Source organism: Bos javanicus, chromosome 14 (assembly GCF_032452875.1).
Source record: "Bos javanicus breed banteng chromosome 14, ARS-OSU_banteng_1.0, whole genome shotgun sequence".
Classification (NCBI taxonomy): Eukaryota; Metazoa; Chordata; class Mammalia; order Artiodactyla; family Bovidae; genus Bos; species Bos javanicus.
This window is the reverse complement of record NC_083881.1, coordinates 434,101-445,884: the sequence shown is the minus strand read 5'-3', so window position 1 is coordinate 445,884 and position 11,784 is coordinate 434,101. Positions and strand designations below refer to the sequence as shown.

The 11,784-nt window shown below is 54.2% G+C and overlaps 1 protein-coding gene across 1 annotated transcript; it reads right to left on the bottom strand.

The window, feature by feature from the left end:
* Positions 1–571: 571 nt before the first annotated feature.
* Positions 572–10,537, bottom strand: SLC39A4 (solute carrier family 39 member 4). The gene is made up of 12 exons (XM_061438147.1): positions 4,801–10,537; positions 4,069–4,353; positions 3,483–3,678; positions 3,240–3,382; positions 2,976–3,147; positions 2,452–2,624; positions 2,203–2,340; positions 1,995–2,123; positions 1,760–1,814; positions 1,478–1,630; positions 932–1,119; positions 572–845 (listed from the first exon to the last, which is right to left on the bottom strand). The coding sequence occupies exons 1-12, from the start codon at positions 4,999–5,001 to the stop codon at positions 717–719; spliced, it is 1,962 nt and encodes a 653-aa protein (XP_061294131.1). The 5' UTR covers positions 5,002–10,537; the 3' UTR covers positions 572–716.
* Positions 10,538–11,784: the final 1,247 nt, after the last annotated feature.

Sequence of the window (11,784 nt, the reverse complement as noted above, 5' to 3'; positions counted from 1 at the left end):
CAAAACTAAGTAAAATCAGAAAAAACCCAAATCAACTAGCCAGAGCCACCCCGAGGACGTGCTAGAGGAGAGAGTGGGCAAAGCGGGGGCCACGGCCAGGACACGGGCCCTCCCCGTCCGAGTCAGACAGGCAGTCACAGCACTCACATCACAGGGCAACTGTGACGGCTAAACGGCTCAGTGACCACAGAACCCTCAGACTCAAGCCTGGCTCGTGGTACACGCCCTAACAATGTGCGATGTGTCTGTCTGTGGGAGAAAGGGGCCCAGGGTGGAGAGAGCCAGAGGCACTGAAGCAGCTCCGCCCTGGGAAGAGCCGCAGCAGGCGGGCAGGAAGCGGAGGAGGAGGGCCGCTGCCTGAGCCCCGGACCCACTTCTCTGGGCTTCGCTTCACACATGCATCACAGATGCGGGTCTGAGGCTGGTTTCTTGGAGGGCCCTGAGCTCAACTGTCCTGACTCCCCATCAGGCACCAGGCACTGCTGTGGGGAGAGGACCCCCCACCTGTCGACGTTTCTTGGTGGGAAACCCTCCTCTCCTGGGGAGGAGAGATGAGGCGAGCAGGCCGGGCTCCAAGTCGAGAGAATTTATTGAAGCTGGGAAGCAGGGCGCGGGGGAGAGGCTGGGGCGCTCAGGGAGACGGCGCGTCTGAAGGGCTGCGAGAGCCCAGGGTCAGGAGCCAGAGCCAAGGGGAGAGGGGCGGGGGGCAGAAGCTCTCAGAAGGCGATGTTATCCTCATACAGCGACAGCAGCAGCAGGACGGTCCAGCCGCCCAGCAGGCCAACGTTGTGGAGCAGGAAGAGGAGCCAGGGCCGCCGGTCGCGGACGTTCAGCATGGCCGGGAGCTGAGGACGGGGCCTGAGTCAGGGCCGGCTCAGAGCGCCCGCCCAGCGCACCCCCCCGGGGCAGCCCCGGCCCGCCCGGCTCTGACCATGTCGCAGAGCGCCACGTAGAGGAAGAGGCCGGCGGCCACCGCCAGGATCCAGGTCTCGCCGTCTTCGCCTACGCCGGCCGCGAGCGCAACGTAGAGGCCGATGAAGGCCGTGAGCGCCGAGGCCACGTTCAGGAGCAGCGCGCGGCGCACCGACAGCCCCGCGTGCAGCAAGGCCGCGAAATCCCCTGGGGCGGGCGGTGGGGGTTGTTTAGTCGCTTCGTCGTGTCCGATTCTTGAGACCCCCATGGACCGTAGCCCCCCAGGCCCCTCTGTCCATGGGATTCTCCAGGCAAGAGTACTGGAGTGGGTTGCCATTCCCTTCGCCAGGGGATCTTCCCGACCCAGGGATCGAACCCGGGTCTCCAGCACTGCGGGCGGATTCTTTACTGTCTGAGCCATGAGTCGCGGGCGGGGCTGGGGTCAGGTCAAGGGCCGCGCCCACTCCCTGATAGTCCCGCCCAGCTACGCGGTCGACCAGCCACACCCAGACCCCAGCTGCGGGCAGGCCCCGCCTCTGGCCGGCTGGAACCCCGCAAGGCTCACCCAGCTCGTGCGGCACCTCGTGGCAGAACACGGCCAGCGAGGTGGCCAGCCCCGTCTTCCAGGAGGACAGAAAGGCGGCGCCCACGGCCAACCCGTCGGCGAAGTTGTGCACGGCGTCGCCCAAAGTGATCACGTAGGGCAGCAGTCTCAGCCCTGCGGGCGCGGCGGGCGTGGGTGCGTATTTGCCCCGGCCGGTTCCTCCGCTCCCCTCCCCGTCCCGGTGCCTGCGCCGCGCACCGAGACCCTGACCCCCAACGCTCCAGGGCCTCCCTCAGGGCTCACCTGGGCTCAGTCTCCGGGGCTCCAGGCTCAGCAGCTCGGGGCTCTCCTCCGCCACCTGGAGGGGGAGACCAAGTTGGTGGGCGGGCCGTGTAGATTAGGCTCAGGGCAGGAAGGTGAGGAGGCGCTCGCGGAGCCAAGTCCCCAGATCAGGCCAGGGGCGGAAGCTCTGGAGGGGTGACTGGGACCACAGACAGGGCTCCGCCAGAGGGGTTGACGCCGGGCAGAGCGGGCTCACCAGATCTGCGCGAGAGCCCTCATGGAGCTGCTTGGGCTGCCGGAAGTCGCTGGGCGCCAGCTGCAGGGACACGCCATGGCTATGGCCGCCGTGACTGTGGCCATGGCTGCAGGCCCCATCCTTTGGGTCCTGCGGGGACCGAGGCTCAGGATCCACCGTGCCTCCGCCACCCCGGCCCCACACCACGTCCAGCCCCCAAGCACCTGACCTCGGGGTCCAGGGGCAGCAAGAGGTTGAAGAGTCTCTCGAAAAGGAAGAAGGCATAGAGCCCGCCCAGCACAGCTAGGAGGTGCCAGGTGGGCTGGAAGCCATGGTCCTCCCCGTCATGGGTGTGCAGCCCCAGCACCTGGTGGGGGAGTGGGCAGAGGACACTGGACTGGGTGCCTTGGGACCTCCTCCTCCCAGACAGGCGGGTAGAGATTAGGGGTCAGGGAGGGCTCTGGCGGGCTGGGGCAACCTTAGGCATCAAGTGCAGGAGGGCGTCGCCAGTGAGCGCGCCCACAGCCATGCTCAGGAAGGCCTGGATGATGTAGTGGGAGGTGGTGCTGCAGCTGGCACAGCTGAGGAGCAGGAGCCCGAGGAGGGAGCACAGGCAGATCAGCAGCGTGGCCAGGGAGCCGTACAGGTACCCTGGACAGGGAGGACAGTGAGCGCCTCCCTCCCAACTGTGGCCCTTTGCTTTCTCAGGAGGGGCGTCCAGACCGAGTCTGGGAGAAGCAGGAGCCCCCCCCAAGGTTGCAGGCACTCGGGTGCAATCCTGACCTCGGCTTCCTGCTGGCCCCTGGCCTCAAGTCCCCATCCTCTTCCCTCACAGCACCCCCTTCCCTGTTGCCCCTCCACCCCGCTGCCTGGTCTGCCAGCCCTGGTCCCGGCTCTCCGCAGACCAGCGGCTACTTTCTCCTCCCTGTTTGGTTCCATCTCCATGCTGCCAGCCCCTTGGACACCACCAGGAAGCAGCTAGGCAGTAGGGTGGACACTCACTCTCAGCCTGGCTGAGCTGATCCTGGGTGGGGAGCGTGGGCTGAGGGCTGCAGGCCCCGCTCAGTTGCTGCTGGAGCAGAGCGGGGCTCAGTCGGGCCCAGTCGTCCGGCGTCACCCCGGCCTGCTCAGACATTCCGTACACAGCCATGATGTCTTGAGCACTCAGGCACAGCTGGGGTGGGGGTGACAGATTTGGTGTTCAGGGCCCTGAGCAGTCCATGGGTCCCCACCTCTCTCCGGGACTCAGGCACACGGACGGCTCACCGTGTCCCACGCGCTGGCGCTGCTGTTGGGGGCGGCAAGGGGCACGGGGCCCTGGCCCTTTCCCAGAGGACTGTCGTCACTGTGGCTGTCATGGGGCTCCGTCGCTCCGCCCAGCCCCAGGCGCTCCATCAAGGCTGCCAGCTCTGGCAGAGGGTGAAAATCTGCTCCAGCCCTGCACTCCCCAGCGGGGCGGATGCTGGGGTTCAGGGCACTCCCTGCCCTGTAGCCCAGCTCAGGCCTCACCGTCCAGTGTGATGTTGGGGTTCTCGCTGTTGTGCTGCCGGAACACAAAGTCGACGAAGTACTGGGGGGTCGGCAGGGCGTGGAAGCAGGCGCCGCTCCAGACATGATCCAGCAGGGCAGCCAGCACGGGGCCAGGGCTGCTGGGAGCCCCGACGCCTGCCGCCTCCCCCAGCAGCTGAGGCGGGTCCACACAGGCCTGGGGAGGAGCCGGCCTCAGTGTCTCAAGCAGCGTGGCCACACTGGCCTCTCCCTCTCCGGTGCCCTTGGTGCCCCCGGACTCTGCTGAAACCCAGGCACCACAGCTGTCCCCTTCCCTGCCCAGCTGCTCCCAGCCCCGCCTCGTCCGGGCTCTTCCTTGGAGCCCTGGGAGCTTTCTCAGCCCCGTCGAGGATCAGGTCCCTGTCGGGATGCCCGCAGCCCTGCCTGGCTCAGTGGTGAGTGTCCACTTGTGACCGCCCCAGCCCAGGCTCCCCCGTGCACCCAGAAAGGTGCTGAGGCCCAGCGCCACCTGAGTGGTCCCCCTTCTCTCAGTCCCTCTCAGACCCTCTTCCTCCAGTGCCTGAGGGCAGCTGGCCCAGGTGCCCACCTGCTGAGAAGCGGGCTGGCCAGCGGCGCGGGCTTGGATCTGCTGCAGCAGCCTGGTCAGGGCCACACTCAGGGCCTGAGAGCTCTCGAGCAGGACCAGGAGCTGGTCGGCCCGGGCAGCCCAGCGGCCAGCCCGGACCTCGGCGCAGGTGCCCGCTGGGTCGCTGAGGTAGAGGGCGGCGGCGGCACTGAGGCGGGCGATGTGCCTGGGCTCCAGGACCTGGCCCGAGGGGGCCCCGGGCTGCTCAGGTCTGCCCAGAGCCAGGGCGTCATCCACAGACAGGCACTGTTGGCACAGACGGACAGGCGGGGGCCATACACAAGGGCTGCCACCCTCCTGTCCCTCACGCCGGTGCCCTCCACGGTCGGCTCGCTCACCGACCCCCGCCGTCCCCCGTGACAGGCAGGCACACCCACGGAGGGTCCCCCATCCTAGGGAGGTTTCTGCCTGGAACCATTATCAGTTTGGGGGTGGGGAGAGGGGGGCGCTGACGGGATTGGGGGGCAGCCATGGGATCCCAGAGCCATACCCTGCCCCCTCCCCAGGGAGCTCAGGGGGTTCTGAAAGGGAGCTGAGGAGAGTGGGCTTGGGCCTGCGGGCAGGGCCCAGTGTCAGGCCGCCGCGCGGCCCGCCTCCTGGAGTTTGCCCAGGCTCTTTGCAGCCAGCCTCGGCCTCAGGGTGGAGCGGCGGGCTTGGGCTGGGGCTGGAGGACCCGTCGGTTGGGGGTGTTACCTTTCCACACGGCCCGTCGGCACAGTGCACACGGGCCGCCAGTGTATTTAACAGGCCGCCCAGCGCCACGCGGTCCAGAGCGCCCTGGCCCGAAGACAGCAGGGTCAGCAGATGAACAGGACGGGTCGTCGTCCCTGACGCCGCCAGCGCGGCCAGCACAGCCAGCAGCGGCCCCAGTCCGGGCCGGCCCAGCAGCGCCATGCTGCAGCCGCCGGGTGCCTTGAGCTCGGGGTAGGCCGAGCTCGCCTGGGTGGCTGCGGGGCGCAGGGGCTGCCTGATGCCGGACTGGGGCTGGGCCAGTACCTCTCACCCAGCGAGGCTCTCCAGGTATTTCCTGCGGGGCCCTGTGATTGGCTGCCAAGGCGTTGCCGCAGGTTAACCATTCCAGTGGCAGTCCTCCCTGAGCCCGGGGCTGCTGCCCCAGGGTGAGGCCGGGGTCAGGAGCCACATTAGGCATTACTGACAAAATGGAGGCAGGGCCCTAAACCCCCCCCTTTGTTCCGTAGGCACGGACCCGGAATGAAGGAGTTAGGCTTTGTGATTCTGACTTGTTTCTTCCTTTCCTCGGCTGAGTTGACTGAAGAGAATATTAAGGTGCTTATTGTTTTTGAGAGGAGCATAAGAAGGCATAAAGCCTTCTGCAGCTGTGCTCAAAGAATAATTCATAAAGTTAATCACTGACATTTGTTCAAGGACTTTTACAAAAAAGTGTTCCAGGGTGAGCACACAGGCCGCAGCTTGAGACCATGGGAGGGATTGCTGTCTGAAGGCCATTTGTGAGAAAAGTGTTTATGGCAAAGGAGTTTGCTGAATTTAGGGCTTAGGAATAATTAAAATAGTTAGAAGCTAAAGATACAAGGATTGCTGTAATGTTAGCATATTCTACTATAGCTTATAGAAATTAGGGACTTTAGAGGTAGTATTAGCTAGAAGCCCTTTCTAAGAAATAGTGAGCTTAGGACACTAGGGGCAAACGGGGCTTAGATAAGAAAGAAACTGAGGAATGTGGTATGCAGCCCAGACATTAGCATGAGTTACAGTGTATTCACAAGGACACTTGAGAAAAAGTAGATAAGAGAATCGCTGAGGGAGGAACTCCTTTTGAGGGGCAACAATGATTTTTTGAGAAAAATAAATCTGGGTCAATGGGAACTAAAAATATCAAACCTCTGACCTAATGCTTTTGTAAAAGTATAAAAGAGAATCATAAGCTTGAAATAAACAGGCAGTCCAAGAAAAATGAGAGGCTGCCTCAGTTTCTCTCGCTGACACCGCCCACCCCTTCAGGTTGAATCCCTGGCTGCTGGAGCTGGACTCCGGCAAATGGCGCCCAGAACAGGGGACACTGAAGGGAAGGTAATCTGAGATTGTAACGCGGGGCATTAGGATTGTACCTGTGGGTGGCGGGCACCCCTCTGCAGTTTAGGCAGGGTGAGGAGTGTACAGAATGAATAAGAATATTCTCTAGAAGAATGGGTTTCTCTGCATCTAAGAATAGACAAATGTTTATTGAAATATTACTTCACATGTTAGCCCATAGAGGCATTAAAGAAAGCACAGGAAGACTGTCTAAATTTCTACATTTGTTTTATACTTTGCATGGGCCAGAAAAGGTTCCTGTAGATGTTTTTGCTCTGTGGAATATGATTAGAAATGTCCTGGACCCTTGTCATGAGGCTGTTAGATAGCCTATGGGGGAGGCTATGGCGGTGGGTGGTGGGTCTCCACCTTCTGTGCAGATCATATTTTCTGCCATTGACGAAGAAAAGGAGGGAGACTGTGCTCTACCTCCTGAGGAAGGAGAGGGCTTACAGGACGCTGCAGCCGGGCGCCCTGGCGAGCCCCCTCCCCCTCTACGCAAACCTTTAAAAACTTATCCACCATTTTCTGATTTAAGGCGATCGCCGCTGCCTCCGCCGCTGCCTCCGTTTGTGCCTCCCAGGGCCCAGGAGTTCCCCACTTTGCACCCAAAGCCTCCCAAAGCGTTGCCTAAGGCTGAGGAAGATAGTTTCTTGAACAAAGGAGCTTTTAAAGCACGCACAATATGCAGAACCTACTCCTTGGAGAAAACTCCCTCGGGGGGCCTCACCCAGGCTAGGAGAGAAGCTGAACGATAAGGGGATTTAGCAACAATATTAACCCCTGACATGCCAGTTACTCCGATTCCAACAGGAGTGGCTGGCCCCCTACCTGAGGGCATCGTGGGACTTGTGCTGGGGTGTAGCTCGCTTTCTTTTCAAGGAATTTCGGTGATGCCTGGTGTAGTAGATTCTCATTATATTGGGGAAATTAAAGTTTTGATCTCGCTGCCCACCAAAACTGTGGAAATTAATAAAGGTCAAAGAGTAACACAGCTTTTGGTTTTATCTTATTATCAGACAGGAAAAAACTTGACTTCTCAAGCTAGGGGCCCCAGAGCATTTGGATATAGTGATCTAGCCTTTTGGGTGCAGGAAGTTACAGCTCCGAGGCCTTTGAGAGATCTTTTAATTCAAGCGAATAAAATGTCAGGGCTGTTAGATACTGGAGCAGACGTCTCTTGCATTGCTGGAAAAGACTGGCCCTTGTCCTGGCTGACATGCTTGACCAGTGCTGGCTTGGTAGGAATAGGGTCAGTGCCCTTGGTTGCTAAGACCTCACAAATTTTGACCAGGTCAGATGAGAAGAGGGCACAAGGCACCTTTTGTCCATATGTGATTCCTTCACTACGTTTTTTCTTTATGGGGGAGAGATATATTATCTCAGATGGGAATGCTTTTATATAGCCCAGATAAAAAGGTTACTAATCAAATGCTGCAAATGAGATATAATCCTGATAAGGCGCTTGGTGAAGATCAGCAGAAAATTGTTTCTGCATTAGAGGTGGTTCCTAACAAAAATACAGAAGGTCAAGGATATTCAAATTTATCCAGAGGCTGCTGCTCTTGCTGCCGACCCTATTACCTGGGAATCTGATGATCCAGTATGGGTGGCGCAATGGCCTTAACAGCTAAAAAGCTACAGGCAGCTGAGGATTTAGTTGTGAAACAACTGGCAGCCGGCCATATGGAGCCTTCTAATAGCCCCTGGAATACTCCTATTTTTTGTTATTAAGAAGAAATCAAAAAAATAGAAAATTGTTACAAGATTTGAGAGCTATAAACGCAACTATGGAAGACATGGGGGCCCTCCAGCCGGGCCTCCCTTCCCCAGTGGCTGTGCCTTTTCAGTGCAATGTGATAGTTATAGATCTACAGGATTGTTTCTTTACCATTCCCCTGGCTGATCAAGATTGTGAACGGTTTGCCTTCAGTCTCCCTTTAGATGGGCTTCCCTAGTGGCTCAGAGGTTAAAGCATCTGCCTCCAATGCAGGAGACCCGGGTTCGATCCCTGGGTCAGGAAGATCCCCTGGAGAAGGAAATAGTAACCCACTCCAGTATTCTTGCCTGGAAAATCCCATGGACGGAGAAGCCTGGTAGGCTACAGTCCACGGGGTCGCAAAGAGTCGGACACAACTGAGTGACTTCATCTTCCCTTTAGCTAATTTTAAACAGCCCTATAGGTTTCCATGAAAGGTTTTGCCTGAGGGAATGAAAAATAGCCCCATCTCGTGTCAGAAATTTGTAGACCAAGCTGTGCAAAATGTTAGAAGAAAGTATAAGGATTTATATTTGATTCATTATATAGATGATATTTTGGCCGCTCATAAGGACAGAGCCTTGTTTCAACAAATTTTATCTGAATTGATTGAGGCTTTGGAATACTGGAGATCTCTTCAAGAAAATTAGAGATACCAAGGGAACATTTCATGCAAAGATGGCTCGATAAAGGACAGAAATGGTATGGACCTAACAGAAACAGAAGATATTAAGAAGAGGTGGCAAGAACACACAGAAGAACTGTACAAAAAAGATCTTCACGACCCAGATAATCACGATGGTGTGATCACTGACCTAGAGCCAGACATCCTGGAATGTGAAGTCAAGTGGGCCTTAGAAAGCATCGCTACGAACAAAACTAGTGATGGAATTCCAGTTGAGCTGTTTCAAATCCTGAAAGATGATGCCGTGAAAGTGCTGCACTCAATATGCCAGCAAATTTGGAAAACTCAGCAGTGGCCACAGGACTGGAAAAGGTCAGTTTTCATTCCAATCCCAAAGAAAGGCAATGCCAGAGAATGCTCAAACTACCGCACAATTGCACTCATCTCACAGGCTAGTAAAGTAATGCTCAAAATTCTCCAAGCCAGGCTTCAGCAGTATGTAAACCGTGAATTTCCTGATGTTCAAGCTGGTTTTAGAAAAGGCATTGGAACCAGAGATCAAATTGCCAACATCCACTGGATCATGGAAAAAGCAAGAGAGTTCCAGAAAAACATCTATTTCTGCTTTATTGACTATGCCAAAGCCTTTGACTGTGTGGAGCACAACAAACTGTGGAAAATTCTGAAAGGCATGGGAATATCAGACCACCTGACCTGCCTCTTGAGAAATCTGTATGCAGGTCAGGAAGCAACAGTTAAAACTGGACATGGAACAACAGACTGGTTCCAAATAGGAAAAGGAGTATGTCAAGGTTGTATATTGTCACCCTGTTTTTTTAACTTCTATGCAGAGTACATCATGAGAAACGCTGGACTGGAAGAAGCACAAGCTGGAATCAAGATTGCCGGGAGAAATATCAATAACCTCACATATGCAGATGACACCACCCTTATGGCAGAAAGTGAAGAGGAACTAAAAAGCCTCTTGATGAAAGTGAAAGTGGAGAGTGAAAAAGTTGGCTTAAAGCTCAACATTCAGAAAACGAAGATCATGGCATCCGGTCCCACCACTTCATGGGAAATAGATGGGGAAACAGTGGGAACAGTGTCAGACTTTATTTTTGTGGGTTCCAAAATCACTGCAGATGGTGACTGCAGCCATGAAATTAAAAGACACTTACTCCTTGGAAGGAAAGTTATGACCAACCCAGATAGCATATTCAAAAGCAGAGACATTACTTTGCCAACAAAGGTTCGTCTAGTCAAGGCTATGGTTTTTCCTGTGGTTATGTATGGATGTGAGAGTTGGACTGTGAAGAAGGCTGAGCGCTGAAGAATTGATGCTTTTGCACTGTGGTGCTGGAGAAGACTCTTGAGAGTCCCTTGGACTGCAAGGAGATCCAACCAGTCCATTCTGAAGGAGATCAGCCTTGGGATTTCTTTGGAAGGAATGATGCTGAAGCTGAAACTCCAGTACTTTGGCCACCTCATGCGAAGAGTTGAGTCATTGGAAAAGACTCTGATGCTGGGAGGGATTGAGGGCAAGAGGAGAAGGGGACAACAGAGGATGAGATGGCTGGATGTCATCACTGACTCGATGGACGTGAGTCTAAGTGAACTCCGGGAGTTGGTGATGGACAGGGAGGCCTGGCATGCTGGGATTCATGGGGTCGCAAAGAGTCGGACATGACTGAGCGACTGATCTGATCTGAAGGCGATCCTAATCCGAGTTCTAAGAGAGAATTGACTAGTGAGTTGGCTCTTGTTAAAGTGGATGAGGGTTTAAATGATCAATTAATTAGGGTTAATATTATCAGAGGATGGGATTTAATGATTCTCGCCACAGAGCATACACCTACAGGATGCTTGTGGCAAGAAAGCCCATTGAAATGGCTCCATATACCAGTGACCCCAAGAAAAATAGTTTTATCTTATCCCAGCTTGGTGGCACAATTAATATATAAAAGGTAAAAAAAAAAAAAAGTGTAGAACTTTTTGAAAAAGAAGTAGCAAATATAGTGATTCCATTCAATAAAGATCAACTGCAATTTCTTTTACAAAATAGTGATGATTGGCAAGTTTCCCTGGTAGATTTCCAGGGTCAAATTTTGTTTCATTTGCCCTCAAGCCCCCTTTCGCTTTTTTTGAAAACTCATCCAGTGATTTTTCCGAAGAAATTTTCTATTCAACCTTTGGAAGGGGCGATTTTAGTTCTCACAGATGGTTCCTCTAATGGTAAAGCAGTCACAATTATTGATAGAATATCCCATGTTCAGGTAACTGAAGAGACATCTGCCCAGAGGGCTGAGTTACTAGCAGTTATTCAGGCTTTTCAACATTTAAGAGACAACACCTTCAATCTTTTGACTGACTCCCGATATATTGTAGGGTTGTTTCCTCATATAGAGACTGCTAATATTGTGGAAAATAAAACTATTATCTTCTCCTTGTTATCTGATATACAGAAAGAGATTAAACACAGAGATAAGAAATATTTTGTGGGACATATTAGAGTCCATTCTGGCTTGCCTGGCCTTTTACATGAAGGAAATGCTTTGGCAGATGCATTAACTAAAGTAATTGCTTTTAACTTACATGAAAAGATTGACAAGGCCAAAAGTTCTCACAAAATCCACCATCAAAATGCAGCTGGTTTAAGGCATGAGTTTCATATCCCTAGGGAGGCAGCTAGACAAATAGTTAAGTCATGTCCAAATTGCCTAACATCTAATCCATCTCCACCATTAGGAGTGAATCCCTGAGGCCTTAGGCCGAATGCTCTCTGGCAAATGGACGTCACTCATACCTGGGTCTTTGGAAAACTATCCTTTGTGCAAGTTACCGTGGATACCTTTTCTCATGTTATTACAGCCTCTGCTAGATCAGGTGAAGCAGCAAAAGATGTAATTCAACACTTGTTTCAGTGCTTTTCCCAAATAGGACTCCCTGAACAGATAAAAACAGACAATGCCCCAGCTTATACCTCTGCTGCTTTTAAGAGATTTTGTCAACAATTTTCTATAGTGCATTCAACAGGAATACCTTATAATCCCCAAGGCCAAACCATAGTAGAAAGAGCGCACCAGACTTTAAAAAATCAGATAGCTAAATTAAGGCAGGGAGAATTTAAGTATTCCTCTCCACATCATGTTTTACACCATGCTTTGTTTGTAATTAATCATTTAAACGTAGACACACAGGGGTAGACTGCAATGACGAGACACTGGATTCCTAAAGGGGC

Excerpts from the sequence above, each read along its gene's own strand:
- SLC39A4 (XM_061438147.1), bottom strand. The coding sequence starts at position 5,001 with ATGGCGCTGCTGGGCCGGCCCGGACTGGGGCCGCTGCTGGCTGTGCTG. Across the intron at positions 4,354-4,800 it reads CCGACGGGCCGTGTGGAAAG|TGCCTGTCTGTGGATGACGC; the intron begins GTAACACCCCCA and ends CTGTGCCAACAG. Across the intron at positions 1,631-1,759 it reads GCCCCGGAGACTGAGCCCAG|GGCTGAGACTGCTGCCCTAC; the intron begins GTGAGCCCTGAG and ends CCGCGCCCGCAG.